Source organism: Myotis nattereri (assembly GCF_964212035.1).
Source record: "Myotis nattereri genome assembly, chromosome: X".
Lineage (NCBI taxonomy): Eukaryota > Metazoa > Chordata > Mammalia > Chiroptera > Vespertilionidae > Myotis > Myotis nattereri.
The window spans coordinates 96,976,554-97,002,422 of record NC_138078.1 but is presented as its reverse complement, the minus strand read 5'-3'; the positions used below and the strand labels follow the sequence as shown (position 1 = coordinate 97,002,422).

The window sequence follows — 25,869 nt, the reverse complement described above, 5'->3', positions numbered from 1 at the left end:
TTGAATCCATTTAGAAATCTCTCTCTGCCAGAGTAAAATACTTTCCTTCCAACTTTTAAATGGAGTAACAAAGGTAAATGCACCTAGTTTGCCCTTTAAAAAGGTTGTACATAGAAAACAGTTGAATTCTACTCTGATATGTCCAAAAGTATGAGTCAGTAACTTGGCCATTTAATAAAGCAATATAAACAAACCCATAGCTTTTACATACAGAGCAATAAACAAATTAGAAAATGTAAAGGAAAAAAGATGTCATTCATAACAGCAACAAAACCATCAAGAGCAAAGGAGTAGATAAATCCAACAAGAAACAATTAAGACCTATCTGATGAAAACTATAAATACTTACTAAGGACATTTAAAAAGGCATCGTTAAAATGAATATTAAAAACTTTAAAAATATTTTATTAATTTCAGAGAGAAAGGGAGAGGAAGAGATAGAAACATAGGTGATGAGAGAGAATCATTGATCAGCTGCCTTCTGCACGTTCCACACTGGGGATCAAGTCCGCAACTTGGGCATGTGCCCTGACCAGGAATCGAAGCATGACCTCTTGGTTCATAGGTTGATGCTCAACCACTGAGCCACACCGGCCAGGCCCACTTTTTAATTGGATTGCTTGTTTTTCTTTTGTTGAGTTGTATAAGTACTTTATATATTTTTGAAATTACCCCTTATCAGATATGTTCTCCCATAGAGTGGTCCCCCTTTTCATTTTGATGCTGGTTTCTTTTGCTGTGCAGAAGCTTTTGAATGCATTTTTTTTTAAATATTTTATTGATTTTTTACAGAGAGGAAGGGAGAGGGATAGAGAGCCAGAAACATTAATGAGAGAGAAACATCAATGAGCTGCCTCCTGCATGCCCCCCACTGGGGATGTGCCCGCAACCAAGGTACATGCCCTGACCGGAATCGAACCCGGGACCCTTGAGTCTGCAGGCCGACACTCTATCCACTGAGCCAAACCAGTTCTGGCTGTGCAGAAGCTTTTATCATCAAGAAATCAACAAACAAGTGCTGGGGAGGATGTGGAGAAAAAGCAACCCTAGTACACTGTTGGTGGGAATGCAGACTGGTACAACCAGTATGGAAAATAGTGTGGAGTTTCCTCAAAAAATTAAAAATGGAACTGTCATTTGACCCAGTGATACCACTTCTACAAATATAACCTAAGAAGCCTGAAACACCAATCAGAAAGAATATATGCACCCCTATGTTCATAGCTGTGTTATTTACAATACCTAAGACCTGGAAATAGCTCAAGTGCCCATCAGTAGATGAACAGATAAAAAACCTGTGGTACATTTACACAATGGAATACTATACAGCTGATATAAAAGAAAGGTCTATTACCCTTTGAGACAACATGGAGGGACCTAGAGATTATTATGCTAAGCCAAATAAGCCAGTCAGAGAAAGACAAGTATCATATGATCTCACTTAGATGTGGAATCTAATGAACAAAATAAACTTACAAACAAAATAGATCCAGAGGCATGGAGCATGCAACAAACTGACTTATCTCAGAGGGAAGGGGGTGGGGAGGCGGGAAGAGATAAACCAAAGAACTTATATGCATATATGCATAACCCATGGACATAGACAATAGTGTGGTGAAGGCCTGGGGAGGGGGCAGGAGTGAGGAGAATGAGGTCCATGGGGGGAAAAACGGGGGAGACATCTATAATACTTTCAACAACAAAGATAATTTTAAAAAAGGATATATGAGGCTCTTTAAAGTCAAATAAATTTTAAACTATCCTTAAAAATCAGAGTATTTAAAAATACTGTTTTAGCCCTGGCTGGTTTGGCTCAGTGGATAGAGTGTCGGCCTGCGGACTGAAGGGTCCCAGGTTCGATTTCAGCCAAGGGCACATGCCCGGATTGCAGGCTCGATCCCCAGTAGGGGACATGCAGGAGGCAGCTGATCAATGATACTCTCTCATCACTGATGTTTCTATCTCTCTCTCCCTCTCCCTTCCTCTCTGAAATCAATAAAAATATATTTTTTAAAAAATACTGCTTTAGACATTTTTCCCTTTATCTTAGTATCCAGGATTAGGGGCATTGACTACTATGTAGGTCAGGTGTTCTTATTGACAAAGCACATCACAAATATGTTATGCTTAAATGCCTATATCATAGTACTCACTATTGAAGGTCAAATAATACAAAACATGTTAGTGAAACCAATATAATGAACTGGGTGAAAAAGGTGAAGAGATTGAAAAGTACAGATTAGTAGTTACAAAATAGTCATGGGGATGTAAAGTACAGTATAGGGACTATAGTCAACAATACTGTAATAACTATGAATGGGTACTGTAAATATTGGGGGAAACATTTTGTAAAGTATGATTGTCTAACCACTATGCTGTACACCTAAAACTAATACAAATCATATTAAATGTAAATTGTGATTAAATAAAATAAAGAAAGCAATTCCCCCAAAAGAAAATAACTTATTTCCTCTCAAAAATTTATAAGCTAAGCAGTAGCAAGAATCTACCTAAAAGTTTAGTTTCTCTCATTTTCTTTACATAGAATAATTTTTAAAAGGAAATTGAAGAAAAAATTGTCACTCCAACTGGTATCCCCCATTGGGTAGTGGGTACTCACCACATTCTGCTTTGTTGTTTCCTCTAGAGTCTGTATTACATACAACCTATTTCGACAGCGCATGCTGTGTATATCTTCACAACGAATATTACCATATTTCTGCAAGAAATATGATTTTGGTAAACACTCATTCATAATAAACATCCACTTCTCTTACAACTGAATTTCATCAGATTTAATTCCCAGAGGCTTTCATTCTATTTCTAGCTACTTTCTTAACTTGTTCAGTGATTATGCAAATTTTCACCTCCACATTTCATTTTCTCTACATATTCACTGGAGAGAATTTCCATCTACTATGTGTCAAGAATAAGTACAAGAACATTAGTAAAATTCTTAGTCTCTAAGAAGAGAATAATTTTCTCCTTTTTATACAGTGACAGATATTTAAAAGTGGTAATTATTTGTGAAAGCAAGTGATAGTTTCATCTAATGAAAAGCAAATGGAAGGAGAGGAGGCTGCATAACCTAGGAACAGTTCACAGAATTCATTGTTAAAGTGAAGTCGTATTTTAAAATTATATCTTTACTTGTATTATTACCTTACTCTTAATATACCACTAGAGACATAACTATAGTATCCATTATTTTAAATATGCTATGCAATTATATATTTATATTAGAAACTTACCTCATTTGACTCTCTAATCAAATCTGTAATATCCACTCTAATATGACTGCTTTTTTCATCACTCACATTTGAACCCTGCTGAACACTTGAAGGCAATGGGCTATCCTTATTAGTGATACTGTCAAAGAACCTATCCAAAAGTGATAGTAATACAAGAATTAGTAGAAGTAAAATACAGAGAAAGGACAGTTAAATTCTCCATAATTAGTCAGAGGTTAATGTCAACTGAGAGGACAAGGGACAGTTTTATGAAGAAGTAGAATTTGAAGATGGTTTGGAATTAGGAAGACATGGGAATGGGGAATGGGATGGCGAAGTAATTATTTCAGAGGTGGGGAGTAGAACATGATGAAAATAAACAGGCTCAGAGTAATCTGAGAGTACTCAGAAAATACCAAATAGCCCAGTAAGGATGGGATATAGGGTATGTAGAGGCATGTAAGGAGAAATAAGTTAAGAATAGGTACATCAAAGCCTTAACATAGTGAGTTCTAAATGTTAGAATGGGGTATTTATATTTCATGGGTACATAATGGGATTTGGTGCACCATTACAACAGTTACCCAATGAAATATTCATTCATTTAACATATACATACCTAGTGTATATGCAAACACACACACATACACACACCCCAGTGTTTTAACACAAAACAGCATTCAAAGAAAAGACAATAGGAAAATAAAGCTCAGTCTACCACTTAGAAAACAGAGCAATTTTCCTCAGTGGATATTTAACATTATCAACTACCCATTCCCCTTCAAATTACTTTTACCCAGTGACACTTTATAGTTTAAACTGGGACTATGAAAATCCCAGAATAACAAATCAACAATATTAGTGGCTTACTTCAAAGTGATTTACTTTTGTTATATTCTAAGTGGAAACAGAGGAGTGGATTTTAGGAGTAGTTTTCTCATTCAACTAGCTTTGTGACTTTGGGCAAATTGCTTCAAGTTTCTAGACTTAGGTTCCTCACCTATAAAGGAATTAAACAACATAATCTCTAAGGGGCTCTCCAGATTTAAATGTTATGGTTCTTATAGTACCTGTTTAAAGCTGTCACAGCTTCAGCATCATCTTTACATGCCAGCAGTTTGTCTAAATTATAGTCAAGTATTGCCAATCCTAGTTGTAAAATGGCCTTTATTCCATCATAGAAGAAACAGTCCACCACATTCACTGCACTTTCAATAGGTAGTACACTAATAAAAAGTGTGAGGAACCATGAGAGAGAAACTGAAGAAAAGAATGTCATATCGGTCATGTGTTCTGTTAGCTGGGGAAGGTGATCCCTGATAAGTTCTTCAAAGACCGCCTGATCTACCAAGGCACCTGGAGAACATAAAAAGAAGTTTAAAAATGAGTACCTTTCAAAAGGATTTGTTACCAATACTTCCCATGTCTATTAGTATTCTGATAAACCTCATTTTTCTTCCTTAAATTATGAACTTCGTCAGTGCCTTTTCTATATTTTACAAATCTCTTTATCTATTAATAGAGTGTCTTGCATCAAAAAACACTTGAGAAACTCAGTTCAAATTCATTTGAACAATTATTTATTGAATTGTTACTATGCACAAAAACCTGTAATACACCAATTAATGAAATGGTCTCAACTTCAATAAGCTTACTATCTAGTAGAACTTAAGATAAATACACAAATAACTAAAATGAAAGACCATGCAATCAATGATCTAGCCATGATTCTGAAGGTTTCTGCGAGTACAAGGGAGAGACCATCTATGGTTTTAAGGCAGGGGAATCATAGATCTATAAATATTTGATTACTGAAGAAAATATTATACAATTAAGAAACCAAGAACTTGGTCTTTCTTTCAAATATCTATACAATTCACATAAATGTGGAGATTTTAAGCTGACTAAAACCTCTTATCAAGAAACTATTAAAAATTATACAGCAGCTCTTAATGCTTTAGATCATCATTGTTTTAGAAATACAGAGAGAGTAAACTTAAAATTTCTATTTTATTAAGAAACAGACCAGGTACTTTTTTAAAGCAACGTAGTAAACAATCTTCCCAATTATTATTCAGTGTAAAAAGTTCTTTACTTGAGCGTGCCTATGAATGTGACATATTCATATTGCTTGCATTTTGTATATTCTAAAACCTAACTGATCTGTTCTTCCATTTAACAATTGGATAGACAAGAGGCATATAAATTGTTTAGAAAAGAAATATGTGTTTTTTTCATGTGTTTTTTGTTTTTTACCAATGATTCGACGATTAAAATAATCAGGCAACATTCGTTCACATACAGCAACCAGAAGCCAAAATGCTTCTTCCTCTTTTGCATACAGAAGCAACACTGAAGTCAAGATGTTCATTGCCTAAAATTCATAAAGAAATGAAAAATAGTCACTTAAACGATTCATTCATTTAAACTACTTCTCAAAAGAATTCTGTATTGCTAAGTTTCAATGAATAAATAGAATTGATATGTAATCCTTATGGGTATTCCACCCATTATGAATGAATCTGTGGCAGAGAGAGCTAGCTATCAACCATAATCCATACCCCCTTCTTCCATAGTGTCTGTGCTCAGCAACACAACATTCTGCAGACTTCTTTGTAAATAGGTATGACCAAGAGACAAGATCCTCCAATAGAATGTAGGTGAGACATCAAAATTACAACTAAACTACAGAACAATTATCATTCAGAACCATCTGAAATCTGGCTGAATGGAGGTCATACAACTAGGGAATTAAAAAAGAAGACACATCGAGATTGGTGGAGGGGTGGAGACACGGACAGGCTGGCCCCACACCCATGTGTGTTGGATAAAAACTGGGAGGGATATCTCAGCTGCAGAGATGCCCCCTGAGGTACAAGGGGTTCTATCCCCACACTAGACCCTGAGCCCAAGGTTCCAGCACCAGAAGAGAAGTCCCCACATCTTCTGGCAGCAAAAATAGTAATGGAGATTGAGGCTGAGGGAGACAGGGGATGGGGGGGTAGGGGGGAGCTGCTGAGTCCCAGCTAGTTCCACTTCAGCACAGACTTAATTGGACTCACTCCCTTTGAGCTCCAGCACTGGGGCAGCAACTCAAAAAGTATCCAAGCCTGGCTGGTGTGGCTCAGTGGTTGAGTGTTGACCAATTTCTGGTTCGATTCCTGGTGAGGGCACATGCCTGGGTTGCAAGCTTGATCTCCAGTAGGGGGTGTGCAGGAGGCAGCCGATCAATGTTTCTCATCAATGTTTCTATCTTTCTCCCTTGCCCTTCCTTTCTCTCTCTAATAAATAAAAACATAATTTTTTAAAAAGGCATCCAAGACATACGAGTAAGAACTGGATTGTTCGACATCAAGGCAAGAGCTGGGGAGGGGGCACAGCTTTCTCTCAGACAGAAGTGCTTGCAGAGGCCACTATTCCTTTGATGAGCCCCCACCCCTACAGAGTCAGCAGGCCCACACCAAGAAACATCATAATTAAAATATAAAAGTTTAAAGACAAAGAGAGAACCATATCTGAGACTCCATTAACCTGGATCCCACTGTTTGCCCCACCCTGATGCCCCACCCTACCCCAACCAACTTTCCGGCCCACCCAAGGGGTTTCTAGTGGTTTTTCCATACAATTGGCCTGTCTTGGCTCATGCTTCAGATTTGCCTAAAATCTCTCAAATAAGCAAGCATCTGGCCTTGTTTTGCCCCGTATCTCTTGCTAAATGGCCCCAGGACTGGCACTAGTAGCAGCTGGCCTTGGTTAGCAGCTTGGCCTCACTTGGGCACCTCTAAGCCCAGCACAGTGGCAACCATCTGCTGATGGATTTGTAGCTCATGTGGGTGGCCTCGGGCAGAACACAGGAAGCAGCTGAACTCAGCCTGTACCTCCTTGGAGGCCCCAGAGCTGGCACCCATTGAACAGCTTCAGACCATGTTGAAGAACCACACAACCACCTCCACAAGTGACACACTCAAGGAGTGAACTCAGCGGCCACTAGAGCCCAGCTGAAGTAATCCCTACTCTATGAAGTGGGCCCCTGCAGAGCTGATCCTCTAAGGTAGTCGGTAGTCAGTGGTTGCAGCAAGTCCTTACAGCTAATTGGCCTAGAGGTAAATCCTCCCCTCCCCCCCTCCACACTGACGTGCCAACAGCCATCATGGCTCAACTACAACATGAGGGTATATACAGCCCACGGGGAGTATGCCTTGAGTAATCAGCTTGAGTGACTGGGGTGGCTGTGCCATTGGACTCTGCAGAACCCCTACCACATCAGACCACTCTGCCAAGCCTGGGAGACACAGCACCTCTACCTAATACAAAGATACAACTACAGGGAGGCTACCAAAATGAGGAGACAAAGAAACATGTCCTAAATGAAAGAACAGAACAAAACTCCAGAAAAAGAAATAAACAAAATAGAGACAAGCAATCCACCAGATACAGTGTTCAAAACACTGGTTATAAGGATGCTCCATGAACTAAGAACTTCAGCAGCATAAAAAAGGAGCAGACAGAAATGAAGGATACACTAACTGAAATAAAGAATAATTTACAGGGAATTAACAGTAGAGTACATGAAACTGAGAATCAAATCAGGGATTTGGAATATAAAGAAGCAAAACAAGCCCAATCAAAATAGCGAAAAGAAAAAAGAATTTAAAAAAATAAGTATAGTGTAAGGAACCTGTGGGACAACTTCAAGAGTACCAAATTACATACCATGGAGGTACCAGAAAGAGAAGAGAGCAAAAAGTTGAAAACCGATTTGAAAAAAATAATGACGGAAAATGTCCCAAATTGAAGGAAATATACATACAAGTCCAGGAAGCACAGAGTCCCAAAGATGAACCCAAAGAGGCCCAGACTAAGAAACATCATAATTAAAATACAAAAGTTTAAAGATAAAGAGAGAATCTTAAAAGCAGCAAGAGAAAAGCAGTTTATTACCTACAAGGGAGCTCCCATAAAAATGTCAGCTCATATCTCAACAGAAATGTTACAGGCCAGAAGGGATTGGCATGAAATTTTCAAAGTAATGAAAAGCAAGGGCTTAAAACCAAGATTACACTACCCAGCAATACTATCATTTAGAATCGAAGGACAGATAAAGAGCTTCCTAGATAAGAAAAAACTAAAGGGGTTCATCACCAGCAAACCAGAATTATATGAAAGATTAAAGCAGCGGTTCTCAACCTGTGGGTTGCAACCCCTTTGGGGGTCGAATGACTCTTTCACAGGGGTCGCCTAAATACATCCTGTATATCAGATATTTACATTACGATTCATAACAGTAGCAAAATTACAGTTATTAAGTAGCAACAAAAATAATTTTATGGTTGGGGGTCACCACAACATGAGGAACTGTATTAAAGGGTCGTGGCATTAGGAAGGTTGAGAACCACTGGATTAAAGGGTCTTCTTTAAGAAAAAAAAGATAAAAAATATGAATGATCAAACAGCAATAAAGACATATCTATCAACATTGGAATAGAAAAAACAAATTATACAAACAAGCAGAACAAAAACAGACTCATAGATACAGAGAACATTTTGATGGCTGCCAGATGGGAGGGGGTTTGGAGCATGGATGGAAAAAGTGAAGGGATTAAGGAGTTCAAATTGGGAGATTTCAAGATGGTAGCTGGGAGGATGGCAGTGAGGGAGAGAGTGTGAGTGAGGGAGCAAAAGGGGAGTGTGTGGACATGGTGTGTGTGTGTGTGTGTGTGTGTGTGTGTGTGTGTGTGTCACTGAGGGACAGCTAGATCTCACAGGACCTATGGAGGCTGGGGGACTGGGCTCACATAGCCTGGCAGTCTCTGTGATTGCTGTAATTTCTCCTGGAACACTGGCTCTGCTGCAGAGGCAGTGACATCTTGAAGGGGAGAGCTGCTGTGACTGGGAGCCCAGCCTCAAGTCCACCCAGGCGGCACTCAGACACCACCTGAGATCATAAAGCCACTCTGGCCAGGGATCTGCTGCCTCGGCTGCCAACCCACAGACACTGAGACTCCAGTTTGCCCAGCTGAAGGCTACTGTGAGTTCCAGAGCGTACTCCCCTCGTGCCAGCCAGATGCTTTAGCCCCGGACACTGTGACCACACCAGCAGCTTCACGAGCAGCAGCTGCCCCTGCCCATGACCACGCGACCGGCCACTAAGCCCACCACTGCAGCCACAGGACTCATGCAACTCAACACTTAAATCCTTCAGTGAAAGCAAAATGGGGAGACAAAAGAACAACCCCCAAAGAAAGAAAAGGAAGGATAGAAAGAAAAGGAAGAGAAAGAAAAGGAACTAAATGCAACGGAGGCATGCAATATGTCAGAAAATGAATTCAGAATACGGTCATACAGGACCCTTATTAACCTATGTAAGAATCAGGAGAAAATAAAGAGTGACATAACTATAATAAAAAACACTATGGAAGCTTTCAACAGTAGACTAGGAGAAGTGGAGGACCAAAGTAGCGAATTAGAACGCAAGGAAGCAAAACACACCCAATCTGAACTGCAACTAGAGAAAAAAAATCAAAAGACAGGAGGAGAGCCTGAGAGAGCTTGGGGACAACATGAAATGAAGCAACATACATATAATGAGTGCCAGAATGACAAGAAAAGGAGCAAGGGTTAGAAAACCTATTTGAAGAAATAATGTCAGAAAACTTCCCTGATTTGGGGAAGAAAAGTCATATAAGCACTGAGTCCCAAATAAGATGAACCCAAAAAGATCCACACCAAGACACATTGTAATTACAACGGCAAATGTTAACGACAAAGAGAGAATCTTAAAGGCTGCAAGAGAGAGACAGAAAGTTACCTACAAGTGATCTCCCATTAGATTATCAAATGATTTCTCAACAAAAACACATCAGGCCAGAAAGGAATGGAAGGAAGTATACAAAGGGATGCAAAGCAAGGGACTGAATCCAAGAATACTCTATCTAGTAAAGCTATCATGGAAAATTGAGAGGGAAATCTGGAGTTTCACAGGCAAAGAAAGCCTAAGGGAGTGTATCATTACCAAGGAGGCAATGCAAGAAATGCTAAAGGGACTGGTGTAAAAAGAAGAAAAAAAAGGGGGATAGAGGGGAGAAGGAACACAGACACAAAAAATAAAAATGGCTGCAAACAAGTACCTATCAATAATAACTTTAAATGTAAATGGCCTAAGTGCTCCAATTAAAAGACATCGAGTGGCTAAATGGATAAAAAAACACATGACCCATATATATGCTGTCTACAAGAGACCCACCTCATAAAAAGAGACTCACACAGACCTAGAGTGAAGGGATGGAAAAATATCTTTGAGGCAAATGGAAATTTTTTTTAAAAAAAGCTGGCATAGCATTACTTATATCTGACAAAATACACCTCAAAGTGAAGGCCATAACAAGAGATAAGGAAGGCGACTTCATAATACTAAAGGGATTGATACAAAAAGAGGATATAATCCTGGTAAACATATATGCACCCAACACAGGAGCACCCAACACAGGAGCACCCAAATACATAAGAAAACTTCTAGAAGATATCAAGGGAGAGATCAACAGCAATACAATCATAGTACACGACTTTAATACCCCACTGATATCACTGGATAAATCCTCTAGGCAAAAAAATCAGCAAATAATCAGCAATCCTAAATGACTCACTAGATCAGATGGACTTAATTGACATCTTCAGAACATTTCACCCCAAAGCTACAGAATATACATTCTTCTCAAGGGCACATGGGACATTTTCAAAGATAGACCACATATTGGGACACAGGCAAAGTCTATCCAAATTCAAGAAGACTGAAATCATATCAAGCATTTTTTCAGATAACAATGGCATAATATTAGAAATAAACTACAATAAAAAAATCAAAATAATTCAAACACTTGGAGGCTGAATAGTATACTATTAAACAATCATTGGGTTACCAAAGAGATCAAAGAAAAAATTAAAAACATCCTGGAAATGAATAACAATGAAAACAGAACATTCCAAAACCTCTGAGACACAGTGAAAGCAGTCGTGAGAGGGAAGTTCATAGCATTACAGGCCTACCTAAAAAAACACACAAGAAAAACTGGTAATAAATGATCTAACTCAACAACTTAAAGAATTATAAAGAGAGCAACAGGAAGAGCCCAGAGTGAGCAGAAGGAAGGAGATAATAAAGATCAGAGCAGAAATAAATGAAATGACCCCCCCCACACACAAAAAAAATACAAAACATCAATGAAACCAAGAGCTGGTTCTTTGATAGGATAAACAAGATAGATGAACCTCTAGCCACCCTCACCAAGAAACAAAGAGAAAGGACCCAAATAAACAAAATCAGAAATGAAAGTGATGCAATAACAACAGACCCCACAGAAATACAAATGATTGTAAAAAAATACTATGAACAACTCTAATCCAACAAACTAAACAACCTAGAGGAAATGGACATATTCCTAGAAAAATACGACCTTCCAAAATTCAATCAAGAAGAATAAAAAAATCTCAACAGGCCGATAACTAAGGTGGAAATTAAAGTAGTCATAAAAAAAAACTTACAGTAAACAAAAGCCCGGGGCCAGATGGCTTCACAGGGGAGTTTTACCAAACATTCAAAGAACTAAAACCTATCCTTCTCAGACTATTCCAAAAAATTCAAGAGGAAGGAAGACTTCCAAGCTCTTTCTATGAAGCCAGCATTATGCTAATCCCCAAACCAGATAAAGACACGACTAAGAAAGAAAATTACAGGCCAATATCCCTAATGAACATAAATGCTAAAATCCTCAACAAAATTCTAGCAAACCAGATGCAGCATTACATTAGAAAGATCATCAAAATCCCAAGTGGGATTTATTCCAGGAATGCAAGGCTGGTACAATATCCGCAAATCAATAAACGTGATACATCACACAAACAAATTGAGAGACACAAATCACATAATCATATCAATTCATGCAGAAAAGGCATTTGATAAAATCCAATACATTTTCTTAATAAAAATTCTCAGCTTCATATGACAAACTTACAGCCAACATCATAATGGGCAAAAACTAAAACCATTTCTCCTAAGAACAGGAACAAGACAGGGATTCCCACTCTCACCACTCCTATTTGACATACTACTGGAAGTGCTAGCCATAGCAATCAGACAAGAAGAAGAAATAAAAGACATTCAAATTGGGAAAGAAGAAAAAAAATTGTCATTATTTGCAGATTACATGATATTGTATATAGAAAACCCTAAAGACTCCATCAAAAAACTGCTAGAATTAAATGAATTCAGCAATGTAGCAGGATACAAAATTAACACCCAGAAATGTATGGCTTTTTTATACACCAATAATGAACTCACAGAAAGAGAAACTAAAAAAAAAATCCCATTTATCATTGCATCAAAAAAAATTAAAATACCTAGGAATAAATTTAACCAAGGAGGTAAAGGACCTGTACTCAGAAAATTATAGGACGCTGAAAAAAGACATAGAGGAAGACATAAACAAATGGAAGAATATAAAGTGTTCATGGATTGGGAGAATCAACATCATTAAAATGTCCATACTACCAAAAGCAATCTATAGATTCAATGCACTCCCCATTAAAATACCAATGGCATACTTCTAAGACCTAGAATAAACTCTCTAAAATTCACCTGGAATAAAAAAAAAGACCCCAAATAGCTGCAGCAATCCTGAGAAAGAAGAACAAAGTAGGTGGGATCTCAATACCAGATATCAAGCTATACTACAAAGCCACTGTTCTCAAAACTGCCTGGCACTGGCACAAGAACAGACATATAGACCAATAGAACAGAACAGAGAATCCAAAAATCGACCCATTATGCTCAATTAATATTTGACAAAGGAGGCAAGAGTATACAATGGAGTCAAAACAGTCTCTTTAATAAATGGTGTTGGGAAAATTGGACAGATACATGCAAAAAAAATGAAGCTAGACCACCAACTTACACCATAAACAAAAATAAACTCAAAATGGATAAAGGACTTAAACGTAAGATGGGAAACCCTAAAAATCTTAGAAGAAGCCATAGGCAGCAAAGTAGCAGTTATTTGTCATAGCAATATCTTTAACAATATCAATACAGCTCCTAGGGCAACGGACACTAAAGAGGAAATAAACAAGTGGGACTACATCAAAATAAAAAGCTTCTGCACAGCAAAAGAAACCATCAACAAAACAAGAATGCCCACTAAATGGGAGAACATATTTGTCAATGCTATCTCCAATAAGGGTTTAATCTCCAATATTCATAGGAAACTCATACAACTTAACAAAAGGAAGATAAACAACCCAAACAAAAAATGGTCAATGGATGTACACACTTTTCGAAAAAGAACATACAGAAGGCCAAGAGACATATAAAAACATGCTCACAATCACTAATCATCCAAGAGATGCAAATCAAAACAACATTGATGTATCATCTCTCACCTGTCAGAATGGCTATCATCAACAAATCAACATATAACAAGTGCTGGAGAGGATGCGGAGAAAAAGAACCCCTCTTGCACTGCTGGTGGGAAGGCAGACAGGTGTAGCCACTGTGGAAAACAGTATGGCGTTTTCTCAAAAAATAAAAAATGGAACTTCCATTTGACCCAGTAATCCCACTTTTAGCTATATATCCCAAGAAAACAGAAACACCAGTCAGAAAGGATATATGCACTCCTATGTTAATAGCAGCACAATTCATAATAGCTAAGATTTGGAAACAGCCTAAGTGCCCATCAGCAGATGCGTGGAGAGAAAAATGTGGTACATCTACACAATGGAATACTATGCTGCTCTAAAAAAGAAGGAATTCTTACCATTTGCAACAGCATGGATGGAACTGGAGAGCATTATGCTAAGCAAAATAAGCCAGTCAGAGAAAGATAAATATCACATGGTCTCACTCATTTGTGGAATATAATGAACAACATAATCTGATGAACAAAAATAGAACGAGAGTCATAGAGGCGCCAAATAGCCTGTCTAATCTATGAGGGAAGGCAGGGGTGAGGGGGTAAAGAGATCAACCAAAGGACTTGTAGACATGCATATGAGCATAACCAATGGAGTTGGTTGCTTTTTTAGAGCAGCATAGTATTCCATTGTGTAGATGTACCACATTTTTCTCTCCACGCATCTGCTGATGGGCACTTAGGCTGTTTCCAAATCTTAGCTATTATGAATTGTGCTGCTATTAACATAGGAGTGCATATATCCTTTCTGACTGGTGTTTCTGTTTTCTTGGGATATATTGCTAGAAGTGGGATTACTGGGTCAAATGGAAGTTCCATTTTTTATTTTTTGAGGGAGGTGGGGGAGTGAGGGCATGTGCTTGGGGGTGGAGGCAGATGGAGAGAGGTCAATGGGGGGAAAAGCAGGTTTATGTAGTACTTTAAACAATAAAGAATTTAAATGTAAAAAAATAAGTACAAATTGGTTGTCACAGAATAGTTGTGGGGATGTAAAGTAGAGCATAGGGAATATAGTCAATACTATTCCAATAACTATGTATGGTGACAGATCAGTGTGAGATTTATAAGGATGATCACTTAGTAAGTTATGTAATGTCTAATCACCGGGGTGCACACCTGAAACTAATATAATAATGTATGTCAACTATAATTAAAAAATAAAAAAAAAGAATGTAGGTGAAATGAGGTATGCACTTTCCAGGCCTACATAGAATCTCCCACAATTTTGTCTCCATACTCTCTCCTCTTTCCTGAGTAGTAATAGCAATAAAACAGCACCTTGGAAGCCATGTTTTAAAAATTATCAAGCCTGCTACTAGCTTAAGTCCTTGAATAATCTCATGGAGAGCTGCCTACTGACTTAAAAACCCACTCATCTCTGTTTATTCCTTTAAGTAAACTTTTATGTTTAGAGATATTACCTGTTTCAAATTACTTGTGTCACTGTCTAACATATCCTAATAAATATGGTGTGCTCCTAAAGGATTTTTTTCTATGATTATGCAACTGCCTACAAAATAAAATTCAAACTCCTGACCAATCCTAAGGTACCTTAGTAATTATTTTTCTCCAGTCACTTTGCTTCATTCATCATACTTTCACTAAACAGAACAGGGTCTTATATACATTTCACATTTACCTTTATAGGTGCTTGTTTAGACTGATCCCTTCATCTGCTATGTTCTTTCATTCCATCTCTATAGAACTAAAATTCATAATTTTCAAGACCTACAAATGCTACCTGTTCCATGAAACCTTCTCTGATTCCTCTAGATCAGGGTGGGGAACATCTGGCCCCCCAGGCCATATAAGGCTCACGAAATCATTTGGCTTGGCCCTGCCAAGGCATTAGGGGTGAGTTAAACATTTGACCACATATAGCAGGCTAATTTTTAAAAATATATTTTTGGTGATTTCAGAGAGGAAGGGAGAGGGAAAGAGAGATAGAAACATCAATGATAAGAGAGAATCATTGATCGGCTGCCTCTTGCACACCCCCTACTGGGGATCTAGACCGCAACTCAGGCATGTGCCCTGACCAGGAATCGAACCATGACCTCCTGGTTCATAGGTTGACACTCAACCACTGAGCCAGCCAGCCAAGCAGCAGGCTAATTTTTAAGTTGATAATTTTGTATGGCCCTCGAATTATGTCATAAATATCCAAATGGCCCTTGGCAAACAAAGAAAAGGTTCCCCACCCCTGCTCTAGATGAAAATAATTTTCCCTATTTTAAATCCTGCCAGGGCTTTATATTTCTCTAACAATCTTCCTCATTTTTTTTTTTCACTTGCCAACAAGTATGTTTTAATACCTACTAGTCTATATACTTTTAAGGGCAAGATTTTTATCTGATTCATCTTTATATAGTCTTTGGCACCTAAACTATATATATATATATATATATATATATATATATATATATATATATATTATATTGAACACATAAAAGGAAGTATATTTAAAAAAATTGGTCAAACTGTCCTGTTAGTTAGCATTTTAAAGGAATTTACAGGGCTGTTATAGATTATTCTTTTGGAATAATTCAGTTTATAGCAAATGCCTAAACTGGTTTCTTCATTGCACATTATATTCTCTTAAAATGGTTGCTTTTAAAACAATTAAATACATTTTAAAAATCTTCATTTCTTTGCTTAATTAAAATGTTAATACTCTCAGACAACACAGATCTGAAATGGTGAAACAAGCAATTCCCCCTCCCACCTTACAACAAATTAAACTGAGACAAAATTACAAACACATTTCACTATATGATTATTATTAACAAAAATCAGTTTTGTTTTTGTTGTTGTTTTTTTTTAATAAAGATGCCCAAAATGCAAGGGATGTGCATAGGTTTTACAACTTAGTCATAATAGCATGTTATTCTTATTCCCTGGGTGTGCCCTGTGAACGGAATGTACTTGGCTGTAATTACAGATCGTTTGTCCAACACAGACACTAAACTATATTTTTTAAAGAGCAGGGATTCAGTAAACATTGGTTAAATATAAAAGAGAAACAAATTAATAAAATGTCAATAATCCTAAATATTATCACTATCATTCTACTTAGATTAATAATATGCACTATTAATTAAAACTCAACCTCTGTACTTTTCAAACTATTTGAGTTGGATTTGATGTGATTTTTATCACTTGGAATATTAACACAGTTGGGTTCATAACAAAGTCATACCTGGCAGTATCCAATTTTGGGATTCCTGTATGCATAAGCAGTGAGTACTCGCCTCAGAGCAGATATGCCAGTGTCACTCTGAAAGGCTGGGTGCTCAGGCAGGGAGCGACGTAAATCACGTTCAATTTCTTCAGTAGCCAAATTGCAGGTCCCTAAGGACTGTTCAACCACTTTAGCATAATAGCCAGGATGAGCAGCCATATCATTAACAGCGCCTGTAAAGATGATTACATTAACACACAAAAGAAGAGGAACGTAATTAAACTACTTCTTGCATATATACATGAAGAATTGGAATACCTTTAAATTTAGCTTTATGCTCAAGTGATATCTGAGTACAAATGAAAGAAAAACCTTCACCCTAGAATCTATAACATGAGTACAACACCAATCTTATCCAACAGAATAACATTTTCATGAACCATTTTTCCTCTTAACTTTCCTTTGACACTAGAGATAGAGATCCCTCTGACCAATTAGCTATAACTTGCCTAATTAAATAATCTGCTTAGACAATGGATGTGTTCATATATCAGTAAGTACACAAAACTAACATTCCTTCTGTGATTAGTCTGGATTCATGATGAATGACTTTATCCTAGCCATCTTTGCAATTATTTTTAGGTAGCTTGGTGCATAAGTCCTAGAAGGGGCATAATTAATGTCTGCTAAATAAATAAATGTAATACCTGAAAAAAGCATCCAGAGCTCTCCTCTTAAGGTCTCTGGAATCCCTCTTATAACCAGATCTCGAGTCTTTTTAGTCCGAAACATGGTAACACCACGCCCACATTCTGAAAATAGGATGTTCCATGACTGTTCCTTCATCTTTTCTTTCAACTATAACAACAACAAAAAAATCTAAGCAACTAAACATAATGAGACATTAACTTCTTTCAAATAACTTGATAGCTCTCATCATCATGAAATAATACGTTTGGAAATCAAGATTGTAGAAACTCAAAATCAGTATTCAGATGGGCCCCAAACAGGTCTATTGTCATCACAAAAATCTTTTAAATCCATGTGAGCATAACAGATTTAATTTACTATTTTAATGCTTAGCTAAACTCATATAAAATGGGAATATCAATACTTTTAGGAGGTAAAGGTTTGAACCATCATTCTCCCCAAATAACCTTGATTAGGACTGATTATTAGAAATATGTACAATTAAACCCCAATGTTCAACTTTTATCCTTTATCTTAATTCATGGTAACAGTCCTTTTGTGTAATGGAACCAAACAAGTTACATAGAAGTACCTGCTGGAAAACCTTTTCAAGCCCCAAAAGAGTGTTCAATTGTGGTACCTTCTAGTCCAGCGGTCACCAACCAATGGTCCGTGGACCACTGGTGGTCCGTGAGGTCCGAAAGGTTGGCGACCGCTGGTTTAAGGAAACCTTTGGAGTATCGGTCACCAACCAGTGGTCCTCAGACCACTGGTTGTCTGTGAGGTCCAAAAGGCTGGCGACCACTGTTCTGTTCTAAGATTTTTATTTTTAATCAAGTGTTTCAGTCCATAGTAATAAATATTTTGTTTCTGTACCATTTTGGAATTAAGAGTCTCCATATTCTGAGGGTGATATACTGTCATTAAAGCTTCGGTGTTCACAGTTTCACTGTATTCCCTTTGACATGGCAAAGATTGTACCTCAATATTATCAGATGGATCTGTAGAATGAGAACTAATAGGAACCTGAAAAAGAAAGAATGTAATTGTCCCAAATGTATGCTTAATAGTTTTTGCAAAAAGAAAAAGTGATGTTTTATCTATCATTTATAAACCACAATTTATATGCATAATAAATATTTCAAAAGCAATATTTCAAGGAGACCAGGAGACATTGTTTTTCTATCAAAACTAGAGACACAACAAACTACTATCTGTAACAGAAAACTCAGGACCTAAGTGAACCAAACCACTCCCCTACAACAGCAATAAAATACTCGCAAAACATTGGGAAAAAAAACAACACACAGAACATAGGAAATTAACCAAAGCCACAGAACGAATGGAAAAGCATCAATTGAAGTAAAACAAATGAATATCAACAAGAACACTCCAGGCTGTGAAATTTTAATTTGGGGCTATTCCTATCTGCTACCCTCTCAAGTTCAGAGGTGTGGTAGCCATGAAAGCCAGCATCATCATAGCCAAGGATGTTTCATTGGAGCTTCACTAAAATTCCCATCCCTTGGACATAGTCAGTATTTTGACCAGCGGTTCTCAACCTGTGGGCCGCGACCATCGGAAAACACATATAGCATATCAGATATTTACATTACGATTCATAACAGTAGCAAAATTACAGTTATGAAGTAGCAATGAAAATAATTTTATGGTTGAGGGTCACCACAACATGAGGAACTGTATTGAAGGGTCACGGCATTAGGAAGGTTGAGAACCACTGATTTTGACCAAAGTATCACCTCCCTGGAAAATCTCCATTTCCAGGGTGTTATCATTTCATTTGATTCAGACCTCAGCTCTGTTAGGAAAAAAACGTAGCAATATGCTAATTACATCACAACTGTCTAAACCTAATTATGTATGTGGAAAACAAAAGCCTGGCTAGAAACTTAAAAGGAAGGCCTGGAGAACTAGATGGCCATAAGGAACTTTGAAAGGTTCCAACATATTCTTGGGGATCTAAATGTATACGAGCATGTGCAGGACTATGAACCTGCCCAAGAAAAGAAAGAGACAGAAGAAAAGATCCTAGTCACTCAACTCTGGCTGACTTTGGAAGTAAGAAATGAAAGCTAAGACTGATTTATAAACTGCCAAAAGTTTGAGGTATATCTTCACACAAAGATCCCCTTGGCAAAAGGTGGTAAACTTAATGGTTTAAGGCATTTAAAGAAATCTTCTGATCTATCCTTGGCTGACCACCAATTTATACTGACCCAGTGGCTGATCCAAGCAACCCAGGCTTAAAAATAAAAATAAGAAATATGAACAACAACAAAAAAAGCAAACCATTAAAAATGTCCCTGAGGAGCCCAGTTTTTGGATTTTGTAAACTGAAAATGTAAAGCAGCTATTATAAATAGATTCAGAGAACTAAAGGAAACTTAAAAAAAATAAAGAATTCAGTTAAAAAGTGGGCAAAAGATGCCCTGGCCAGGTAGCTCAGGTGCTTATAACATCATCCCGATATGCCAAAGTTGAGGGTTCAATTCCTAGTCAGGGCACATACAAAAATCAACCAATGAATGCATAAATAAGTGGAACAACAAATGGATGTTTCTCTATCTCTTCCACTCTCTCTAAAAATCAATTTTAAAAAAAATGTAAAAAAGATTATTTATTAAAAATACAGAGAGATCCAAGATGGCAGTGGATTAGTTGGAAGCTATACTAACCTCCTCCCAGGACCAAACTGGAATTACAACTAAATAATACAAAAATCATCCTGAATAACCAACTGAAGACTAGCTGGAGAGAAGCCTTATTAATCAAGGACTTATAGAAGTAGCCATATTGAGACTGGTAGGAAGTATGGAGGCATGAAAGGGCTGGCTGGGCTCCTATGGGGATATCTCAATTGTTGGGGGTTCCCCCTTAAAAGTTTGGGGTCTAAACCCCAGGACAGGTTCCCAAGCCTAGAGCACCAGAACCAGAAATAGTGCTCACTTAAAACATCCTGCTATGAAAAGCAGCATGATCTCTGTCTGCCAGGGCATCCTCTTAAAGGGCCAACAGAAAAAAATTTATTTACAGCCACTCATATCAAGCAACTTCCCTGACCATAATGCTCTGAAACTAGAAATCAATCACAAGAGGAAAACTGAAAAAACACACAAAAATATGGAGGCTAAGTAACATGTTACTATACAATGAATGAGTTAGCAATGAGATCAAGGAAGAAACCAAAAGATACCTTGAAACGAATGAAAATGAGAACACACAACCCAAAATCTGTGGGATACATGGAAAGCAGTCCTTAGGGGGGAAATCATAGCATTACAGGCCTATCTCAAGAAAGAAGAAAAAGGTCAAATAAACATTCTAACTTTACACTTAAAGGTATTAGGAAAAGAACAACAAAGAAAGCCTAAAGTGAGTAGGAGGAAAAAAAAAGAAAATAATAAAGTTCAGAGCAGAAATAAAAGGAATAAAAACAAAAACAATAAAAAAGATCAATGAAACCAAGATCTAGTTGTTTGAAAAGATAAACAATGACAAACCTTTAACCAGACTCATCAAGAAAAAAGACAAAGGATCCCAATAAATAATATAAAAAATGAAAGAACAACTGAAACCAAAGAAATAGAAAGGACTGTAAGAAAACTACTTTTTTTAATCCTCACCCGAGGATATTTTTCTATTGATCTTTTAGAGAGAGTGGTAGAAAACATTATAAACAACTATGCCAACAAATTTATATGGAACCACAAAAGACCCCCTATAGCAGCGGTTCAAAACCTGTGGGTCACGACCCTTTGGGGGTCGAACGACCTTTTCACAAGGGTTGCCTAAGACCATCGGAAAACACATATATAATTACATATTGTTTTTGTGACTAATCACTATGCTTTAATTGTGTTTAATTTGTAACAATGAAAATACAACCTGCATATCAGATATTTACATTACGATTCATAACAGTAGCAAAATTACAGTTATGAAGTAGCAACGAAAATGATTTTATGGTTTGGGGTCACCACAACATGAGGAACTGTATTAAAGGGTCACGGCAATAGGAAGGTTGAGAACCACTGCTCTATAGCAACAGTGACCTTGAGAAAGAACAAAGTTGTAGGTATCATGTTACCTAATATCAAACTATACTACAAGACCATAGTAATCAAACCAGCATGGTAATAGCAAAAAGCAGACACATAGATCAATTGCACAGAATAAAGAGCCCAGAAATAAATGCCTTTATAGTCAATATTTGACAAAGGGGGCAAAAACATACAATGGGGTAAAGATAGTCTTTTAAATAAATAGTGTTAGGAAAGTTGGACAGATACATGCAAAAAATGAAACTAGACCACTCTCTTATACCACACAGAAGAATAAACTCAAAATAGATTAATTTAAGACTCAAAACCATAAAACTCCCAGGAGAAAACACAAGACAGGAAAATCACTGACATTTTTCTTAGAAGTATTTTTTTTTGTAATGTATCTCCTCTGCTATGGAAACAAAGAAAAATTATGAACAAATAGGACTACATCAAACTAAAAAGTTTTTGCATAACAAAGGAACTCATAAACAAACAAAAATACAACCTACTGAATGAGGAAAGGTATTTGTCAATGATACAACTGATAAGGGGTTAATATCCAAAATTTATAAAGAACTCAGACAACTCAACAGCAAAAAACACAGACAATCCAATTAAAAAATGGGCCTGGCTGGGTGGCTTGTTGGTTGGAGCAATGTCTCATACACCAAAAGGTGGCAGGTTCAATTCCCAGCCAGGGCACATACCTAGGTTGTTGGTTCAATCCCAGGTCAGGCTGCATATGGGAGACAGCCAATTGATGTCTCTCTCTCTCTCTCTCTCTCTCTCTCTCTCTCTCTCTCTCTCTCTCATTTCAATAAAGAATATATCTTCAGGTGACGATTAAAAAACAAAGGACAGAGGAACTGAATAGACATTTCTCCAAAGAAGATATATAGATGGCCATTCAACATATAAAAAGATGCTGAACACCACTAATCATCAGAGAAATACAAATTAAAACCACAATGAGATACCACCTGTCAGAATCGCTATTATCAATAAATCAACACACAAGTTTTGGTGATAATGTGAAGAAAAGGGAAGCCTAATGCATTGTTGGTGGTATTTCAGATTGGTGAAGCCACTGTGGAAAACAGCATGGAGTTACCTCAGAAAATAAAAAATGTAAAGTATATATGCAACCCTATGCTCATTGCAGCACTGTTTACAATAGTCAAAAAATGGAAGTGACCCAAGTGTCATCAATAGAGGAATGGATAAGAAAATTGTGGTATATATCCTATATAATAAACGGCTAATATGCAAATCGACTGAACGGTGGAACAATCAGTCACAATGATACACACTGACCACCAGGCAGCAGACGCTCAACACAGGAGCAGCACCCTGGTGGTCAGTGTGCTCCCACAGGGGGAGCACTGCTCAGCCAGAAGCCGGGCTCAAGCCTAAGCCATCAGTTGGACATCCCACGAGGGCTACCAGACTGTGAGAGGGCGCAGGCTGGGCTGAGGGACCCCCCCACAGAGTGCACAAATTTCATGCACCAGGCAACAAATGGATGTTTCTCTATCTCTCTCTTCCACTTTCTCTAAAAATCAATTTTAAAAAATGTAAAAAATGTAGTTAGTGTAGCTTCCAACTAATCCACTGCCATTTTGGATCTCTCTTTATTTTTAATTTACATACACACACACACATACACACACACAATGGAATATTACTTGGCCATAAAAATGAATGAAATCTTACAATTTGCAACAGCATCGATGGACCTAGAGGGTATTATGCTAAGTGAAATAAGTCCTTCAGGGAAAGAAAAATACCACATGATTTCACTTATATGTGAAATCTAAAGAAAGAGAAAACAAAATTAAAAAAGATGAAGAGATTACGAAGTACAAATTGATAGTTACAAAATAATCATGGGGATATAAAATACAGCATAGAGAATATAGTCAATAATATTGTAGTAACTATGTATGGTGCCAGGTGAAAAGATCAAGAGGTACAAATTGGGCCCAGCCAGTGTTGCTCAGTGGTAGAGCATCACCTATGCACCGGGAAGTCACGGTTCGATTCCTGGTCAGGGCACATGCCTAGGGTTGTGGGCTTATCCCCAATGGAGGGTGTGCAGGAGGCAACCAGTCTATGATTCTTTCTCATCATTGATGTTTCTATCTCTCTCTCCCTCTCCCTTTCTCTCTAAAATCAACAAAAAGGTATTTTAAAAAAGAAGTAAAAATTGGTAGTTACAAAATAATCATAGGGCCCTAGCTGATGCTCAGTGGTTAGACCATCACAGGTTCGATTTCAGTCAAGGGCATATACCTCAGTTACGAGCTTGATCCCTAGCATTGGTCGGGGTGATTGTGGGAGGAAACCAATTGATGTGTCTCTCATATCGATGTTTCTCTCTCTCTCTGTCTCTCCCCATCCCTTCCACTCTCTCTAGAAATCAATGGAAAAAATATCCTCAGGTGAGGATTAACAACAACAAAATAATAATTATAATAGTAATAATAATAATAATAATAATGGGAATGTAAAGTACAGCATAGAGAATATAGTCAATGATATTGTAATAACTATTCATGGTGCCAGGTGGATGCTTGAAATATTGGGGAGAACACTCTGTAAAGTATGTGATTGCATAACCAGTATTCTGTACACCTGGAACTAATATAAATTAAGTTATTAAATGTAAACTATAAATAAAAAATAAATTGTTGCCCTACCGGGTTTGGCTCAGTGGATAGAGCGCTGGCCTGTGGACTGAAGGGTCCCAGGTTCAATTCCGGTCAAGGGCATATGCCCGGGTTGTGGGCTCGATCCCCAGTGTGGGGCGTGCAGGAGGCAGTCAATCCATGATTCTTTATCAATGATGTTCCTATCTCCCTCTCCCTTCTTCTCTGAAATCAATAAAAATATATTTAAAAAATAAATAAAAATAAGAAAATTTTTTTTGCCTTAGGCGGTAGTTCAGTGGTTAGAGCACCGCCTGCAGACTGAAGGGTCACGGGTTTGATTCTTGTTAAGGGCACATGCCTTGGTTGTGGGCTAGATCCAGGTCCCGGTTGCAACCAATAGATAGTGTCTTTCTCACATCCATGTTTCTCTCTCTGTCTCTCCCCCTCCCTTCCATTCTCTCTAAAAATCAATGGGAAAAAAATATCCTCATGTGAGGATTAACAAATATTAAATAAAATGAAAAATAAATTGTTTATGAGTTCCTAAAAAGGATACATTCCTAATTCTCTCTCTTTTTTTTAAATATATTTTATTGATTTTTCACAGAGAGGAAGGGAGAGAGATAGAGAGAGTTAGAAACATCGATGAGAGAGAAACATCGATCAGCTGCCTCTTGCACATCCCCCACCGGGGATGTGCCTGCAACCCAGGTACATGCCCTTGACCGGAATCGAACCCGGGACCTCTCAGTCCGCAGGCTGACGCTCTATCCACTGAGCCAAACTGGTTTCGGCCCTAATTCTCAATTCTGCTTTATAATGGGTCTTAGAGAATATAATTTCTTTTGTATTAGTCTTTTAAAAAATTAAATATAAGAATGAATAGGAAAGTCACTATGAATTACATTTGAAATAATGGACCACACAAAACACATAACATTTTTTCAAAATTATTTGATTGCTATATAATTACCTCTGTGCTAATATCGTGATATTGATTTAAAGTTGTCCCGCACTTGAGCCTGAGTTTTGCCACCAGTTGTTCAAAGTCTATAACTTCACTGAAGCGAAAAGCTGTTTTTCCTTTGATGCTAATGATGACAGATTTGCTGGAATCATGTATCTTATCTATAGCTAAGACCTGGGGGGAGGGGGAGTAAAAACATATTATAAATGAATCACATTCTCCCTTGATGCTTACACTTCCAGGCAAAATGTGTTTAGCTAACTCTTTTGTGGCTAAAGTTTAGGTTCCTGGTATGACTTATTAAATAAGAAACTTTGAAAAACCACAATGAGATCTCACCTCACACCTACCTAAATAGCTATTATCAAAAATTCAACAAACAAGTGTTAGAGAGGATGTGGAGAAAAAAGAATCCTTGTCCACTGTTGGTGAAATTGAAAATTTGTGCTGCCACTATGGAAAACAGTATGCATGTTCCTCAAAAAATTAAAAACACAACTACCATTCCACCATCTTATTTATCCCAAGAAATACAAAAAAATATATGCATCCCCTATTCAATGTGACATTATTTACAATGGCCAAGATATGGAAACAACTTAAGTGTCCATCAATAGACG

At 37.5% G+C, this 25,869-nt stretch overlaps 1 protein-coding gene across 1 annotated transcript in view; it reads right to left on the bottom strand.

Annotated features, from left to right (window-relative positions):
• TBC1D8B (TBC1 domain family member 8B) overlaps positions 1-25,869 on the bottom strand; it is a 78,873-nt gene that overhangs the window by 10,889 nt on the left and 42,115 nt on the right. Inside the window, exons 7-13 of the mRNA XM_081081856.1 lie at positions 25,256-25,423; positions 18,441-18,590; positions 17,582-17,732; positions 16,893-17,107; positions 5,487-5,604; positions 4,301-4,586; positions 2,621-2,719 (exon numbers count right to left, since the gene is read on the bottom strand). Of these exons, the coding sequence (XP_080937982.1) occupies positions 2,656-2,719; positions 4,301-4,586; positions 5,487-5,604; positions 16,893-17,107; positions 17,582-17,732; positions 18,441-18,590; positions 25,256-25,423 (1,152 nt within the window). The 3' untranslated portion in view covers positions 2,621-2,655. The remainder of the gene's footprint in view (positions 1-2,620; positions 2,720-4,300; positions 4,587-5,486; positions 5,605-16,892; positions 17,108-17,581; positions 17,733-18,440; positions 18,591-25,255; positions 25,424-25,869) is intronic.